Source organism: Mus caroli, chromosome 2 (genome assembly GCF_900094665.2).
Source record: "Mus caroli chromosome 2, CAROLI_EIJ_v1.1, whole genome shotgun sequence".
Lineage (NCBI taxonomy): Eukaryota > Metazoa > Chordata > Mammalia > Rodentia > Muridae > Mus > Mus caroli.
The window spans coordinates 156,316,476-156,334,805 of record NC_034571.1 but is presented as its reverse complement, the minus strand read 5'-3'; the positions used below and the strand labels follow the sequence as shown (position 1 = coordinate 156,334,805).

The 18,330-nt window shown below is 47.9% G+C and overlaps 1 protein-coding gene across 1 annotated transcript in view; it reads left to right on the top strand.

Moving 5' to 3' along the window:
* Positions 1-8,434, top strand: part of Matn4 (matrilin 4) — a 16,276-nt gene extending 7,842 nt beyond the window's left edge. Inside the window, exons 5-11 of the mRNA XM_021185306.2 lie at positions 668-790; positions 891-1,013; positions 1,108-1,230; positions 4,478-4,891; positions 4,993-5,145; positions 8,084-8,191; positions 8,270-8,434. Of these exons, the coding sequence (XP_021040965.1) occupies positions 668-790; positions 891-1,013; positions 1,108-1,230; positions 4,478-4,891; positions 4,993-5,145; positions 8,084-8,191; positions 8,270-8,328 (1,103 nt within the window). The 3' untranslated portion in view covers positions 8,329-8,434. The remainder of the gene's footprint in view (positions 1-667; positions 791-890; positions 1,014-1,107; positions 1,231-4,477; positions 4,892-4,992; positions 5,146-8,083; positions 8,192-8,269) is intronic.
* The last annotated feature ends 9,896 nt before the right edge of the window (positions 8,435-18,330 follow it).

Genomic DNA, 18,330 nt, shown 5'->3' with positions numbered 1-18,330 from the left:
TCCTCCTCCTCCTCCTCCTCCACCACTACCACAACAACAACGTTCTCTCACTGCATTCTGAGCTTACCAGTTGGCTAATGGGGTTAGCCAGTGGTCTTTGGAGATCTGCAGGTCTCTGCCCATCCCAGGGCTGGGGCTACATCCTGGCTTTCATAGGGATGCTGGGGGTCCAAACTCAGGTTCTCATGCTTCTGGAGCAGACACTTTACAGACTGAGCAACTCCATGGTTCTCACCTGGGTTTTGTTAGAGAGGGCTTCTGGGGGTTGCATGGCTTCCAAGGGTTGCATGGCTTCTGTGGGTTGCGTGGCATCTGGGGGTTGCGTGGCTTCTGGAGGTTGCGTGGCTTCCGAGGGTTGTGTGGCTTCCAAGAGTTGTGTGGCTTCCGAGGGTTGTGTGGCTTCCGCGGGTTGCTTGGCTTCCGCGGGTTGCGTAGCTTCTGGAGGTTGCGTGGCTTCCAAGAGTTGTGTGGCTTCCGCGGGTTGCGTGGCTTCTGGAGGTTGCGTGGCTTCCGAGGGTTGTGTGGCTTCCGCGGGTTGCTTGGCTTCCGCGGGTTGCGTAGCTTCCGCGGGTTGTGTGGCTTCCGCGGGTTGCGTGGCTTCCGAGGGTTGCGTGGCTAGGCTGTGAAATGAAGCTCCGAGCAAAGACTGACTTCATCCTCTTTCCAGCCTTGGATCTCTGCGCCGAAGGAACCCATGGCTGTGAACACCTCTGTGTCAACTCCGTGGACTCGTATTTCTGTCGTTGCCGAGCTGGCTTTGCACTCCAGCAGGACCAGAGGAGCTGCAGAGGTAAGTGAGCCTCCCAGGACCCCCTCTCTTTGAGCATTCTGAACAGTCCCCTGGTGGCTACATTCAGAAGTGACATCCTGCGGTTTCTTCCTTCCCTCAGCCATTGACTACTGCAGCTTTGGAAACCACAGCTGCCAGCATGAGTGTGTGAGCACTTTGGCGGGGCCACAGTGTCGCTGCAGAGAGGGCCACGACCTGCTACCTGATGGGAGAAGCTGTCGGGGTGAGGAGGTGTCTCTCATATTTGTAGGGAATAGAAAGGGATTCTAGCTGCTGGGATCTAACCTGACCGGTCCTACTTGGTGTCTCCTTTAAAGTCAGGGATTTCTGCAATGGTGTGGACCATGGCTGTGAGTTCCAGTGTGTGAGTGAGGGTCTTTCCTTCCACTGCCTGTGCCCTGAGGGGAGGCGACTTCAGGCTGATGGCAAGAGCTGTGATCGTGAGTTATATATAGGCAGAGGGTCTGCTCCGGCCCCATTGCCTGCCTCTTCTTCAATGCCCAGTTACAGCCCCACAGACGGTGATGTGTATGTGTGTGTGTTTGGAGATGTGCTTATTATGCCCAGCTTCTGTTCCAACCAGTCCTCTATCTTGCTGTCAAGACTGGTTTCAAAATCCATATCTGATCACATTCCTCCTTCACTCAAAATCCTTTTGTGGTTCACCAGTGTCTACAAAATAAAGAGCAAGTGCCTTCCCTTTGAATTTTTCCAGTGCTGGGCACAACCACATTAATGGATAATGAAACCAAATTAGTGGGTTGCAACCAGCATTTAAAGAAAAGAGGAGAAAAATAGTTTCCTGAGTTTAGGAGAGTAAGTATTGCTTCATGAGTTGGACTGTTCAGTTATGTGAAATGCACCATGGCCTATCATTATTCTCTTTTTTCATAGTGGGCTGTGGTCAATTTTGAAATCACCACTTAATCTCATTACCATGTAGCTTTGGCCAGCTCTTTAGCCCATCTCTTGCCACACTTGAACATTTTAGTCATACTGGCCTGTCCCTCTCCGAGTGTGTCATTCCCTTCCCAGCTCCCATGCCTTTGTATGTGCTGTGCCAACCTTCTAGAATGCCTCCATTGCCTTGGCAAATTCCCGGTCATCCTTCAAGACTGCATTAGCCCATTTCGGTTGTTATGGTGCAACACCGATGTGAGTTGCTATAATGAAAACGCTCAAAGCTGGGTGATTGGTTAAAGAGTAGAGCTTACGTGTCTCACAGTCTGGAGCATAGCATCAACATCACAGTATTGGCGATGGCCACATGACAAGAGAGAGCCCTTGAGATCGAAGAGTATGTGTGTGTGTGTGTGAGGGTTCGAATACAGGAGGTGGCCGTCCTTTGTAACCTTTCACTGACAGGGTCATTCTAGTCTCTGGAGACCTACTCAATCCTGTGACGTGGGCGTTAATTTCTTCCTAGGGTGGTGCTCCATGACCTAATCGTCTCCCAGAAGGCCTGTTATGATTCAGAGAGAAAGTGCTCCCTCTCAAGCTCATGCCTCAAAGGCTTGGTCCTTAATGCAAACATGTTCGGAGCCTGGGATCTTATTAACTGATTAACCCAAAGATAGATTAAACACAAGAATAGGTTTTTAGGGTGTTGGGAGATGGAACTGTAGAGGATGGGCCCTAGATTGAGAAAGTGGGTCACTGGGGGGCGGGTAATGCTATTTTCTTTTTGAGACAGGGTTTTATGTAGCCCATAAAACCTTGGGCTTCCTAATCCCACTGCCTCCGAATGTTACCATATCCCCTTTTCTGTGGTGTTAGGGCTCTAACTCAGGGCTTGGTACAAGCTAGGCAACCGCTCTACCAAATGAGCTTCATCTCCAGTTCCTGAACACTGGGATGTGGATGTGTATTCCAGGCTGGTCTTGATCCTGCCTGTCTCCCAAGTGCTGAGATTACAGGCTTGTGCCTCCATGTCCTGTTTGAAGAGTGTCTTGTCCCTGCCTGCCTGCCTGCCTGCCTATCTGTCTGCCTGTGTTTCCTTCTGTAATGAAGGATGTTGCATTCCTCCATCATTTTCCTGCTGTCATGATAGCTGACCTCTCCCCAGGTCAAAGGCAATGGAGCCAGACAGCCGTGGACTGAGAACTTCCCAAGTCGCGAGCTAAAACAAATCCTTCCATCACTGCAATGGAAAGACCCCTGGGTCTCAATCACTTCTCAGTCCTGTTACCCTGGGGACCAAGTTTCTAGCACATGGTCTCTTGGGCACAAACCATATCTAAGCCACAACAATATCTTAAATGTTTATTTCTCAGTTCCGGTAAGGCTAAGATCAAGATTGGGGCAGATACGGTGTCCCATGATGCTCTGCTTCCTGGCTTATACGAGATAGGTTTCTCTATGTTCTCCCTTGACGGATGGACGGAGGAAGCAGACTCTGTAGAAGCTCTTGTCAGAACATTAATTAAGTGCATTCATGAAGGCCTGACTCTCATGTCTGTGTCTAATCCCAATTTCCTCCCAAAGATGATCACATTGAGACAGGGTTTTATGTAGCCCAGACTGGCGGTGTACAGCTATATACTGATAATGACCTTGGGCTTCCTAATTGAACCCCACCACCTCCACGCAGCCTTCCTCAACCACTCTCAGGGAAGTGATTTATTCCTGTCTTGGGCTCCCTTACTGCCCCCTCATAGTGCACTTTCCTTAACTGTGGCAGATGGCATGTCTGCCTTGCTACAGTCTGCCCTGATCTTGTGGGTCAGGACTGTGTTTTCTTTGTTGTTGAATCCCCTTCTGGTACTCGTGAAGCCCTTGGATCAGGACAAAGGAGGCACTGTCTTAGTGAGCAGGTCCAGTGGTTTGTGGTTTAGATGCTACTGCCTTCCAGTCTTGGCTTTGCCATTGTTAACTATGGAAGCGAGTCACAATCACTTTATCCTCAGAACCTAGTTTATGGGAAATGGGGAGAGCACTCGAGGAGAAAGTGTGTCAAGTGCGTGTTTCAGCGTCTGACACGTGACAAACACCAGAAAATGTTGTTCTTGCCATTGTCATTAATACTGATATGGTGCTTAGAGTGGTGACAGATACATACTAGGTGGTCGAGGAATGCTAGCTATTGTGGTATATTTTTGCTCTTGGTTGTTTAATAACGAACTGGGAGGTAGTGATGTTTGCCTTTAATCTCTGCACTTGGGAGGCAGAAGCAGGCAGATCTCTGAGTTTGCAACTAGCTTGGTCTGCATAGTGAATTCCAGGTCAGCCAGGACTACATGGAGAAACCCTGTCTTGGAAAAAAAAAAGCTAGGCAGTGGTGGCGCATGCCTTTAATCCCAGCACTCAGGAGGCAGAGGCAGGCAGATTTCTGAGTTTGAGACCAGTCTGGTCTACAGAGTGAGTTCCAGGACAGTCAGGGCTATACAGAGAAACCCTGTCTTGAAAAACCAGAGAGAAGAGAGAGAGAGAGAGAGAGAGAGAGAGAGAGAGAGAGAGAGAGAGAGAGAGAGATATTTCAATAAAGCATTTGGTTAGTGTCAAGCACTTAACATCAAAAGTTGTCATACAAAAGAGGATAATGGTTATGTATTGATTGCTGGGCACACACAGTCAGGACACATAACTGGAATGCGTTATATAGTAAATACTGGCGATGAATAACTAGATGAGTGTGTGGTTCTCCTGGGCAAGGACCTGATCCCTCCATCCAAGCCTTCTCCTTGGCAGGGTGCCGGGAGGGCCACGTGGATCTTGTTCTCCTGGTGGATGGTTCCAAGAGCGTGCGCCCACAGAACTTCGAGCTGGTGAAGCGCTTCGTGAACCAGATTGTGGATTTCCTCGACGTGTCCCCCGAGGGCACACGTGTTGGGCTGGTGCAGTTCTCCAGCCGGGTGCGCACCGAGTTCCCTCTGGGCCGCTATGGCACCGCAGCTGAGGTGAAGCAGGCAGTTTTGGCCGTGGAATACATGGAGCGCGGCACCATGACAGGGCTGGCCCTGCGTCACATGGTGGAGCACAGCTTCTCAGAGGCACAGGGCGCGCGGCCTCGCGACCTCAACGTGCCTCGCGTGGGCTTGGTGTTCACTGATGGCCGCTCTCAGGATGACATTTCAGTGTGGGCAGCTCGTGCCAAAGAGGAAGGTAGGTTTGGCAAGGGATGGACTGGTGTGGGGTTGGAGTTGGGGCTGGGAAGCAGTTTTCTTCAGGCTTGGAGCTCTCTCTTGAGTGTCTGGGCCCTACAGGCATCGTCATGTATGCCGTGGGTGTGGGTAAGGCTGTGGAGGAAGAGCTGCGTGAGATCGCATCGGAACCATCGGAGTTGCACGTGTCCTACTCTCCGGACTTTAGCACCATGACGCACCTGCTGGAGAATCTCAAAGGCAGCATTTGCCCAGGTGAGTGAATCTCTTCCAGCTGACTGGGGTGCATGCGTATGCGTGTGTGTGTGTGTGTGTGTGTGTGTGTGTGTGTGTGTATGTGTAGGGATGGGGACGAGGGGGCGGGGTCTGTTGTCTTTTTACCTAGCCTCTGATAGATGCCCTGGTCCTCAGCTCTTCACTACCCTTCAGCTCTCTACACAGAGCTTGTTATTTAAAACCCAGAGCAGGTCTGTCACTTTACCGTAGCTTGTCAAAAACGCAGCCCCGGACAGTGAATCGGACCCTTACGTGCTTTGTGTGCACCTCAGAGTCAACGAAGCATTGTTTTTTTTTTTTTCACTCAAATTAGTAGTGTCTGGAATAACTTGAGAAAACTGTATTATTAAAAATATGTTTAAAATTGCATTTCATGCACACCTTTTGCCTGCATGTATGTATGGGCCTGGTTCATGTGGAGGCCAGAAGTGGGGGGCAGTTCCTGTGAGACTACAGATGGTTGTGAGCTGCCGTGTGGGTGCTGGGCATTGAACCTGGGTCCTCTGGAAGATCAGCCAGTGCTCTTAACCACTCAGCCATCTCTCCAGGTCAAGAGAAAACTTTTAAAAAAGCAAGTCAAATTTAGCATTTACAAGCGGAACCGACTATACGCTTCCAGCTTGTTGAGATTCAACTTTATAGACTTGGCAAAGTGACAGGACAGGGTTGTTTTTAATTTATTTTTATTTATTTATTTTTACAGTGGCTTGTGCTTTCTGGGGACATAGACCATAAATGCCATCATTGTAATGTATCTGGTCTCCAGCTGGGGGTGGGGGGAGGGGAAGGATCCAGACATGCCTGTGGGGAACAGCTGGGCCTTATAGGGGGCAAAGTTTCTTGGTGGGGGGCTTGATTTTGACCACGGGGTCTTTAGATTCTAACACATGTCTAAGGCGTGACTCTTCTTCCACTGTCTACTGCTGATAGAGATAGGTTAGCAGGCTGTGTCCAGGGCAGAGAACTGTAGTTAAATGTGTTTCCTGCCCTGCCACCAACTCTAACAATTAACTAAGGTATTTTGGACACATCAGGCTTGAGGGCCCTTCCTGTCCTGACTTATTTACAATGGACCCTGGATAACTCACTTAACCCTGGCCCTACCTTACCCTCTTCTGTAAGAGGAAAGATGCGCAAAGTTACTGCCAGCTTTAGATTTCGGAGGCAAGTTGGAACTCTCTGCTAAGGCTCTTCACTGACTGACCATACAGGCCCAGGCAGATCCTCTTCTTTCCGTGACCCTTGGTTCTACAGTTCTAAAGTCAGAGGTGAACATTTGGGAGTGTTAATGAGGCCATCAATAAAATGACACAAGGTTGCCAAGGATGAAGGTTTGACTGATAGTAGAATCTTCCTATGGAGGCTGAGGCTAAGAATCTTGCTGCTATTTTAGTGCCTGCAATATTAAAAACGAGAGCTGGTGAGATGGCACAGCGTGTAAAAGCAGCTGCCATACAAACCCGGCGACCTGAGCTCGATCCTGGAACACATTACCAAAAAGCCCGATGTGATGGCTCACATCTGTACCCAGCATCCCTACAGGGAGATGGGTGGTGCAGACGGAAGCACCTGGAAGCTTGCCTGGATACAAAGAGAGGCAAAAACCAAAGAGAGATGCTGCCTCAAAAAGGTGTGAGGAGAGAGTTGACTCACAATAGATGTTCTCTGATGTTGACATGAATGCTGTGGTCTGCCCTTACACATGTATCATACACACACATAATAAAACATTAAAGTAGAAAATGGTGTGGACCAGCAGTGATGCCATCTCCGTAATATTCCTCACCATTTTCTGTACTGTTAAGGAAACATAGACAGCCAAGTCTACCTGTACTCTACTCTTAGATGTTGAAGTGTATGTGGAGATAAACTTGGATCCATAATTTTTTGTTTTTGCGTTTGAGACAAGGTTTCTCTGTGTAGCTTTGGCTGTCCTTCTGGAACTCATTCTGTAGATCAGACTGGCCTCAAACTCACAGGGATCCTTCCTTCTGCCTATGCCTCTTGAGCGCTGGGACCAAAGGCATGTACCACCACGCCTGACTTGGATCTATAATTTAAACGTTAATTTCATCAGAATCAGTGGAATCGCATATTGTTGCCCTTCATCCTGACTCACTAGGTCTGGGATAGGGTTTGATAATTTGCCATTATGACATCTTCCTAGGTTATGCGAATACTGCCTGTCCACAGACCACAGCTTGAGGATTGCTGGTTTACTAGAAATACACAGTACAGGGTGGACCTGTGCCTGGCATTGCTCTAGATATTGTGCCAGTACGGTATTCAGTTGCTACGTGTGTATGATGAATTACAATTGGTCACAATAACACAAAATAAAAACTGAGTTCTTCAGTTGTACCAGCCACATTTCAAGTGTCTTAAGCTCCAGGTGGCTTTTGGGTATTGAATCGGGCAGGACAGACAGATAGAGAGCATGTCCATTGTTTGTCGTGGTCTCATTTGGACCAGCTCATTCATCTAGACTTTTTCTAATCAAAGTGAAACCCGTGGACTTCAGAATTAATGTGTTTCAGGAGCTTATTGAAAGTGCAGATTTTCACTCTGAATCGAAATCTGGATTCTAGCGAGCTCTGTGGTTATCCCAGCAAGCATAAGGGTTTGAGAATTTCTCTTGCAAGTGGGTCCACATATGCAAATCGTCTAATCTTATAACCACTAGTGGGTAGCTTCTTTCATTATATCCAGTTTACGGATGCAGGGGAATTGAGACTTAGAAGGGTTGAGTTTCCCCCAGGACTTCTGTGCTGTTTGGCTGGGACTCAGGCTAGGTCTAAATCTAAAGCCTGCATGTACACCATCGACTCGGTAGAGGTGTATCAGAAGGTCGAGGCCACAGCCTGGTCGGCTCCCTTTTGGCTTCTCATTCCCTTGACTTTTGGCTCTCTCCTTGCAGAGGAGGGCATTGGCGCGGGGACAGAGCTTCGGAGTCCCTGCGAATGCGAAAGCCTCGTGGAGTTCCAGGGCCGCACGTTGGGGGCGCTCGAGAGCCTGACGCAGAACCATATCCTTTGGGGTTGGAGGTGCGGGTTGCAGGGCGGGTGAAGGGAACTCTGAGACCAAATCTTCCTTAGCCGCTCACTGGCCCGGCTGACAGAGCGCCTGGAGGAGCTGGAGAACCAGCTGGCTAGCCGAAAGTGAGGGTCGCACGCTGTCTGAGCAGCCACGCGAGGCCGAGGCCGAGCCCCGCAGCCTGGACCGTCCAGGAGGGGGCGCTGGCGGGCCCCACGCGCTGCCTTGGAGCTGGCCTCACCTGGACCAGGAGGCAGATTTAGGGGATGGGGACTAGGGGATGGGGAGGTGCTGGTGGGGAAGGACTGCTACACTCTCCGCGAGCTTTGTTGGATTTCCTTTTTTGTTTTCTTTTTCTTAAAAAAAAACAAACAAAAAAACAAAAAACAAAACATCGGTTTTCACGGGGTCGGTTTGTGGCTATTGCTGTGCTGGCAGAGGGAGGGGAGTTCAGAGAAGCGTGCTCATAGGCGCCCGGGCGGCGTACTCTTGGAGAAAGGCGCATTGTGCCGTACTTGGGGGCAGGGGGCCGCTGCTTCCCGTCTCTTGTTTATTCAGCCCCAGAACAGATGGCCCGTTATGCAGGACGTGGGGAGGGAGGGGATGCCCCGAGAATCTCTGGGTCCGAGGAAGTCTGAGTCCTCCATCTTCTAGCACGTCGTTTTCTTGCTGTTCCTGTCTTCTGGAGCCAAAAAATGTGGCTCAAAGGCCGCTTGGGACCTGGCTGGGGATGTGAGAAACTCTGTTGAGCCCCTGACCAGAAAGAGTAGGGGATGAGGGATATGCTCCACCTGGATTATATATCATCTGCCTCTGACACTTGGTGGCACCCCTGAGCCTGTGGCTCTCCCTCTGCCACTCCTTCAAGAAACAAAGCTGTGTGCGCGAACACAACCCTCTCTACCAGCAAGGAACACGAACTTCCCGGGTACACACGGCAAACTAAAGCTTAAAATACTTTGGGTTCCAGAATGGCCGTCAGGTAAATTATCCCGGGTTTGTTTTGTCATTGTTAAAGCTGGGACAAGGTTTAACTGGTACAAGCAGGACTGTGGCTAGAGGAATTTATGCTAAGGTACCTGACTTTGTGCTCGACATGTATTTTAGGTTCTTTGTTAATGATAGTTAGCAATTATTCTTATAGTAATATGCTTTGGACCTGGTTTGAAGCGATTTCCTAATATTGCCAGTGTATCCGTTTTTATCCAGATAACCTCGTGAGATAATTAGGATCTTAGAAGGCAAGATGGCTCAGCTGGCAAGCACATTTACACATTAAGATTTACAATCTGCTTTCAATCATCAGGGCCCTCATGGTAAAAGCAGAGAACTCCTGTAGGATGCTCTCTGACTTCCACCTGCCACCTGTTCCTACTTCATCAGAATGGCCAGAAACGGGGCGTGGCCAGAACAGGGTGAAAGGGAGGGGCCTGGCCTCGATACCAGGTGACAGAAGGTTGGTGACAGAAGGTTGGATACCTTAGAGGAGAGGAGGAACCCGGAGGGGAAGGGTATGACTGACAGGAGCCTCGTGTTCTCTAAAGCCACATTCCAGAAGGGCAGGAGGAGAGAGGGGAGTGGAGGGCAGTTGCTTGCGAATCAAGGAATACCCACGATGATGAAAATGGTCCTAATAATGTAAAAATAAATGCTAAAAATAATTATTGCCTTCGTCATTTCCATTTTAGGCAAGAGGAAATGGAGCCGTGTAGTTTCCCAAAGTGGCACGCCTAGTCAGAGGCTGAACTGACATGCTATGTCTCTGATTGCTGCTGTAACAAACGAGAGCCTCGAAGGCAAAATCAATTCCCTGTCTCACAGTTCCCGGAGTCAGAAGTGCAAGATGGGTTGGCAGGGTTGCATTCTTTCTGGAGAGGTCCGCTTTCCTTTGTAGCTCTAGGGGCCTCCCAAGTCCCTTGGCTCATGGTCTCAGAGCCCTTTGATCTTAACACCCTCCCCCTCTCTGTGTTTGTGTGTGTGAGAGATTATCTCTTTCTCTGTGATTATATTGTAATGACTTTGACAATCACAGACATGCTTCTACTTCAGAAAAACTTACAGAAGACTCCTTTGCCATGTAGAGTCATAGATTTATTCACAGGTTCCCACGAATCAGACATGGAAGTTGTTGAAGGGAACGGGGCCAAGGCTAGGCTGGCTGATGTCTGGACTGCTAAGGTTGGATGGGGAGTGATGTCCACCTGTGTACAACTGTATAGAAAAGGGGAGTGTCAGACGAAGGAGATAGGGCAGGCAAGGAAAAAGGGGTGCTGGGGAGCTTTGAGCAAAACCTTAAATGATATGGCAATACCTTCTGTGATTGGTCATGTGGGTCAGGAGCGGCTGGGAACAGGAGCTGAGATGATCTGGACCTTACTCAGATATCATGATCAGATCAAGTAAGCAGGCCGGGGTACGTCTCACCTTGCCCAATCCCTCAAGTTTAAAGTTAAGGAAAGTCCTTCCTAGGGGCCACAGGTTCTTGTCTGAGAGCACACCGTGAGTAAGCAGAGGGGCCAGATAGAAGACTTGCGTGGATGCGGAACTGGAATAGGGCATTTCCTGTTGGGGAACTGTGAGGGCTGGTGGAAGCTAGAGCATCCCTCTTTCCTGGATGCAGCCAACACCTACCTGCTTCCTGTCCCTACCATTTCTTTACGTCTGCATTCTCCCTTGTGGCCACAGGATGGCGCCTGAAGCTCTGCTTTAGAGCTGTATCTCTGCACCTTTGCAGGTGACCCCCCACCCCCTGCCCCCTGGAGCTTGGGCTAATGATGGTCCTTCCTTTTAACACCAAGGGTTTTGAACTGCAAAGAGGTCCAGGGAGGAAGTCTCGGGTAACTAAGATGGAAGATATCCTTCACACTTGGTCCATTTCCCCCGAATCAAACACACTTTCTCAGGGTTGGAGCTTACCATTTTATTTTGGACTGGAGGGCACCATCGATTCAGCCTCTGCTAACTTGCGGGTCTGATGGTACGTGTTCCCCTTTCCTGCGAGCATTTAAAGTTTATGAGGAGCCAACAGGGAAGAGAGAGAGAGAGAGAGAGAGAGAGAGAGAGAGAGAGAGAGAGAGAGAGAGAGAGAGAAAGCAATGGTTGATACGAAGAGAACACATGAAAGGGCTTTAGACAGGTTTTAGACAGCCAAGGTGGTAGGAGCAGTTATGTGACCACGTGATTCTCCAGGCTCTCAGGTGATTCTCAAGGCAACACTGTGAGGGGTTTGGAGCATAGATCCTTTCACTATCAGAGGAAGCCACTGGTGAGAGAGGGGAAGACAGATGTCCCAAATCACTCGCCAAGCTCTTAATGACCTGGCCCCTTCCTAACTCATCAGAATGGTCAGAAATGGGGCGTGGCCAGAACGGGGTGAAAGGGAGGGGCCTGGCCTCGATACCAGGTGACAGAAGGTTGGTGACAGAAGGTTGGATACCTTAGAGGAGAGGAGGAACCGGGAGGGGAAGGGTATGACTGACAGGAGCCTCGTGTTCTCTAAAGCCACATTCCAGAAGGGCAGGAGGAGAGAGGGGAGTGGAGGGCAGTTGGTGTGTGAATCAAAGAATAGCCACGATGATGAAAATGGTCCTAATAGTCACCGTGACTGGCGTTTATGGTGATTCACAAGGAAGTTTCCCATCACTTTGCAGCTCAGCAGAGCCACGTGCCACCCAAGGGGGATTACAGGGCAGTGCGGTGGCTGCTATTTTACTGAAGGGAGACACGGGCTACAGAGGGGAGGGTGCCTTGCTCAAGATTATATGTCCAATTACTGCCAGCGCTGGGCTGGACCGAGACCTCCTGGCTCCCAGCCACACATGGGATGCTCCACATGGGCTCCAGCTGTGGCCAGCCAGAAAGAATGGGGTCTTTGTCAGAGCTGAGGATCAGGCACAAGCCTCCCGCAGCCTTGGCTTGAGGCCCAAGGAGATGGTTAGGAGAGGAGGCTTGAGGTATGGGGGTGGGGTGGGGGACGTAGAAGGTTCTAGTTAGACTGGGGAGCTGATCCTCAAATGAGCTGTGTATGCTCTTCAGGTGCCCTTCACACCTCCTGCTAGCCGAACCTGACTTGGAGTCTGAGTCCACAGCTTTGTCCTGGACTTTCCTTTGTATTCCCTTCCTCCCTCCCCTCTCTCAACAAAGACCTTCACTCCTGCCTTACTTAGTAAGTTGACCCAAACTTTTCAGTTCTCTTTGTGGTCTCCATGGGTACCACACCTTCACCCTTTTGTGATGGATTTTATTTTCTCTGTTACCTTCCTGTCCCCTGTTCAAAATGGATTGTGATTCAGGGTGGATATTTCTTTCCAGATTTCATTAGTGTGTTGTGACTTTCAAGGACGGTCATGGCAGGGTGGTGGCAGTGGCTATCCCTGAAATTTTGCTGTCTTTAACCAGACATTCTTATATTAAAAAAAACAAAAAACAACTAACAATAAAAATCCTACTATATAGAATATGCTAGTGTTGCTCTTGAAGAGCCTGCGTCTGGGCCCAGGGTGTCCGTGCCAAGCAAAATAAAATCCCTACTGTGTTCCATCCTTCTGTCCTGCTTATACATTATCTCATATGTGGAAAATACACAGTGGACTAGAGAGTAGAGAGGAAAGGACAGAGAATAAACAAATACCACCTTTAAAATATCCGAGGTGAGTTCGGTGGCAATACTGATGGATAAAAACTAGAGCAAGACCCTAGTTACATTCTCTGGTAGACGCCAGCCACAAGCCTCCTCTTCCAGGAAGTGTCCCATCTGTCCCAAAGGACCTGGTTGTCTCCTGGAGAAGAGGACTCAAGGGTCCTTGGATCTCTCTGGCGTCTGATGGTCTATGTACCCATTGAACTTTCTTATGCTCTGCAGCTTAGAGAGGGGTGGCCTCCAGACCCCAGAAATAAAACCTACAATTAACCAGAAATACTGCCTGCATCTCTATAGTTCAAAGATAATAGTACTATCGCAAGCTTCATAATTCCAATCATTGGAGGACATTTTATAAGACTTTGGTACACTTCCATATTACTCTCTAGGAGTACAGCTGTGTTTTTTTCCCAACTTGGGTTTTAAGTAATTTTAAGGAGGACATGTTTTTCATAGCAAGAACAAAGTTTTAAGGCCAGGTCTACATGAGCTTGAGTTATTTCTCTGCCACTTTTGTTTTTAGCTGTATGATGTTAGGGGGAAAAAAAAGGACTCTCGTAACCCTTTGAACTTTAACTTCTCTGTGAGATAATGACAGCACATCCCCAATTGCAAATCCCAAGCCTGAGTGCAGGGATTCAACCCGAGCATGAACGAGAGGCATGGTTCACAGGACGTCAGTAATTACAGGGATGACAGCAAACAGTCATTTGCGTGCTTGCTGTGTGCCAGGCCCTAGACATCCATCATTGTCGTTAATCTCAGAATTGGCTCACAGAGTGGATGTTGTAACACTCCCCATTGCACATCCGGGAAGGGGCAAAATTAGCACCAGCTCATCCCTTGGTGCTGTGCAGCAGGGTAGAAAAGAGGCCAGGAACTTGTGGGGTCTCTCTCAGGGTCTCTGTATCTCTTCGTCTCTGTGTCTCTCTCTGTCTCTTTGTGTCTGTGTCTCTCTGTGTCTGTCTCTCTCTGTCTCTGTCTCTCTCCCTCTCTCCCTGACAAGGTTTTGCTCAGGCTCCATTGGAGCTTGTTCTCCTTTTGCCTCTGTATCCTGAGTGCTGGGATTGCAGTCAGGTACACACCACTTTCCCCAGCCTTGGAGAGCCTTACAGAGAGATTTCCTGCGACCCGGGAAAAGAGTCAAGGAAGCATGACCAGCTCTAGCTTGTAAACTGGGACAAAGGAGGAAGCTGGGCAGACCTCTGCTTCTGAGATAAACTAGAAGGTGTGCATCTTGTGGGTGTAGGAGACCACGGAGGCAGGGGAGAGCACAGCAAGAAAGCTTTGTTCTTCCCCTCACCACCACCACCCGCTCCATCCCAATCCCAAAGACAGGGTTTCTCTGTATAGCTCCAGCTATCCCGGAGCTCACTCTGTAGATGAGGCTGACCTTGAACTCACAGAGATCTGCTTGCCCCAGTGCTGGGACTGAAGGCATGGACCACTGTAGTGCTCTTATGAGGAAGAGTATAGGGAATAGGAGTTAGGTGGCAAAGAACTAGTTCAGTGGGTTGGAGACTAATGCGTTGGCAGTCATGCACCTGGGAAGGACTGTAGGCCAAGCTGTGTTAGATCATCATATTAAGAAATGGATGTGAAAGCAGAACCTTCTCCCCTCCATCTTGGGAATCATTTAATTGAGGAAATTACAGGTGCTTCAAATTCAGTTTCACACTCACATCTAAGGGTAGCACAAGCCAGGTTTCCCAGTGGATTACACAGGGCATCTGAAAGTAAATGAGTCAAAGGACATCAAGGGTTTTGGTCTGAGTGACTCAGGATGATGTCATCGTCAGAGACAGGAAAAGGTAAGGCAGCCCAGGGATTCAGTGTTACAGCTATTAAACGGGAGACGTGTAGGAAGCACTCATGTTGAGAAATCAGAAGTCAGTTGGATTTGTGAGCTGGAAGTTAGGAGAGAGACTGGGGAAACAAGCCATCAGTGTGTAGCTGATACAGAGGCTGCAGAGCGGATGAGATCAGATGGGAAGCAAATGTGTGGATCCAGAAGACCCAAACCTATGCTTGCCCTCCTGGCTGCCCTGGATGCAGAGACTGGGGAGGAGAGGAGCAATTAGCGGGAAAACCTGAGGAGCACCTGGAGACTGGAGAGGAAGGGGTCAAACTGTGACGTTATGGTGTCCTAGAAACAACTGTGAAGGAAACCAATGAAGGAAGACTGGGGGACTAGCGACAGTGACTGAGCACGGCGTTTAGCAACCCAGAAGTCAGTAGTGACTTGGCAGGGACACAATGGAGGGATGTGAAGTTGGTCGTCCTAGGAGGCATAAGAAAGAGAGAGAATGGGAGGGAAAGAATTAGAGATTTTATACACACACACACACACACACACACACACACACACACGTATGTGTGTGTAAATATATAAGACATTGTTATATATATCATATACATTATAGACAGATTATATATGATATATATGTATTTTATATAGGGAGAGTATATATGATATACAGAGATTTTCTATGATATATATTATGTGTAATATATGCATAGTTATATGATATATATTATATGTAATACACGGAGAGATTATATATGATATATATATGCATATGCTAAGTACCATGTTCTATATTATATAGAGAGGGAATTTTTTTTTTTTTTTGGTTAATTAAGACAGAGTCTCAATATATAGCTCTGCTTGGCCCAGAACTCTTTTGTAGATTTTGGCTTAAAGAGATCCACCTATCTCTGCCAACTGAATGCTGGGATTAATCACCAGGTTCGGTGAGTATGGGTGGAGTTTTTTTTAATAATTGTGTATTTGTTGAGCTTATAGTATAATTGCATCATCTCCCATTATCCTTTTCTCATGCCAAAACCTTTCGTGCATCCATTTTTCTGCAAATAAGCAATACCCTACCTGTCCCTGGCTCGGAAGTTTAACTGTAGAGATAAACTTAACACATGTGTTAGGGAGGTGAAGAGATGGCTCTGCAGCCAAGTGCACTGGCTGTTCTTCCAGAAGCCCAGAGTTCAGTTCCCAGTGCACACAAGGCGGCTCACAGCCAGCTGGGACTCCTGTCCCAGCAGATGTGATGTGATGCTCTCTGCTGGCCACCTCCAGGACTGCATGACTATGGCACACAGACATACGTGCAGACAAAACACTCACAGTCAATATTTTTGTTAAAGAATCGTTTTAAATCTATAGAACACATCAAGAGCCGTGGAGTCAGCATGCAGTCTTCATCCTCTTATGAGTGTCTCTCTCAATGCAAATGCACCCGTGTGGGTGAATTGTTAGACCTCCAGTGTACATTTCTTTTTTTAAATCTTTCCTCCTTTCCCCCAATATTATGTGAGTTTATCCAGGACTTATTCCTGTGTCTCCTTAGACTCTTCCAGAACGTTTCCATGACCTTCCTTTTCTTCCTGATAGCCTTGGTCACTTAAAATTTACATTTATTTATTTATTGTGTGTGTCTGTGGGGGTACATGTATTCTAGGGTGTACAAGTAGAGGTCAGAGGACAGTTTGTGGGAATCCATTCTCTCTTTCATTTCCACTGTGTGAGCTCCAGGGCTTAAACTCAGGTTATCAAGTTTGTTTGTTTGTTTGTTTGTTTGTTTGTTTGAGACAGGGTTTCTCTGTGTAGCCCTGGCTGTCCTGGCACTCACTCTGTAGACCAGGCTGGCTTCGACCTCAGAGATCCGCCTGCCTCTGCCTCCCAAGTGCTACCATGTGTGCTACCATGCTGGGTTAGGTCATCAAGTCTTGTTGGCAAGTGTCTTCATCCACGGCGCTATCTCTCTGGCCTGACTTTGATAATTTTGGAGAGTGTAAGGTAGGTACTTTCTAGGTTATTTGTTAACTGGAGTCCACATAGTGTTTTTCATGGTTAAAAGTGGGATATAAATTTTTGCGAGGTAGACCAGGGGCGGTGAATGCACTATTACAAGAGGTAGCTTGAAAACTTTGTGCTAGGTGGTACTGGGGCTAAAGGACAAGTGTTAGGAGAAGTTTGAGGCCCCGTACAACACTCTACCTACACTAACTCTACCTGAGGGGCATCCAAGTGACGTGGAAGAGCACTGATCTCCACAAACCAAGGAAGGAAAGGGAAGAAGAGGTAAAGCTGGGCTTCTCATGGGCTTGTTCTTAGAGCAGTGTCCAGCCTTTGCTGACACAAGCTCTGGGTACAGGGGTGAGTCTTCAACTTTTTCTGTTTTTCCACTTTGGTCTTATTGGCCTCTTGAGGTGTTTATTATATTCCAGGAACCAAGGTCACCAATGGAACAGAGAGAACACAACACTTACGCAGGGGCGTGCAGTTTCAAAGCAGTGAGATCAAGCTGGGGTAGTCTGTCTTCACAGAAGATCAGAGTGTCCTCAGGTATCATCGTGGTCTCCGATCTGCAGATGTATTAAAGGGAGGTGGGAAAAGGGGAAGGGACTTGTCTGGGGACACAACTGGCAAGTGACAAAGTAAGACCTAGACTTGAGGCAAGTGTAAATCAAGCTTAGAGTCCTTGCCACCACTGGAAAGATGCCCAAGTCTGCCATACATATTTACTAGTGTGTGCTAGGGAGTATCTACTTGGTGAGTGTTCTCAGCCCTCAGGTATGAAGCCTGGAGTCTGTTCTCTGTCATTCCTGCTATTAATGCACACAGACAAACCAGTTAGTCACTGAGAACGCTGCTAAGTCCCTTTCTGACATACGGATGAGAGTGTGTTTATTACTGTATTTTTCTTGGAAAATGGTTTTTCCATAAGCATTAAGAAACTTACATCTTGGGCTACAGCGATGGCTCAGTGGTTAAGAACACTGCTCTTCCAGAGGTTCTAAGTTCAATTCCCAGCAACCACATGGTGGCTCACAACCATCTGCGATGGGATCCAAGTCCCTCTTCTGGTGTGTTTGAAGACAGCTACAGTGTACTCATGTACACAAAATAAATAGATAAATTAAGAAAAGAGAAAGAAACTTACATCTTAGCCAGGCAGTGGTGGTGCATGCCTTTAATCCCAGCACTCGGGAGGCAGAGGCAGGCGGATTTCTGAGTTCGAGGCCAGCCTGGTCTACAGAGTGAGTACCAGGATAGCCAAGGATACACAGAGAAATCCTGTCTTGAAATACCAAAACCAAAAAAGAAAAACAAAACAGAAAAATAAGAAAAAAATCTTTACATTTTTCATTTCTGAACACATCTACCCTGGGAACTATGGGCTAATGAATAAATGTAAAACAGAGAAGATGTTTGTATTTTAACAATATATAAAGAACAGCTATAAGCCAATCATATGAAGATAAGACACAGTTCAAGACTGACTAAGGACTATATAGGAAGGGCCTATACAGGAGGAGATAATATCATTGATCATCAGAAAACACAAATTCAATCCACAATAAGATATCGCTTTATGCCCACTGGAGAGTTTTAGATGTAACACTGTGAAGTGTCCATACGACTGTGGAAAAATTTCCTTTTTATGCAGTTATGGGGATCAAATCCAGGGCCT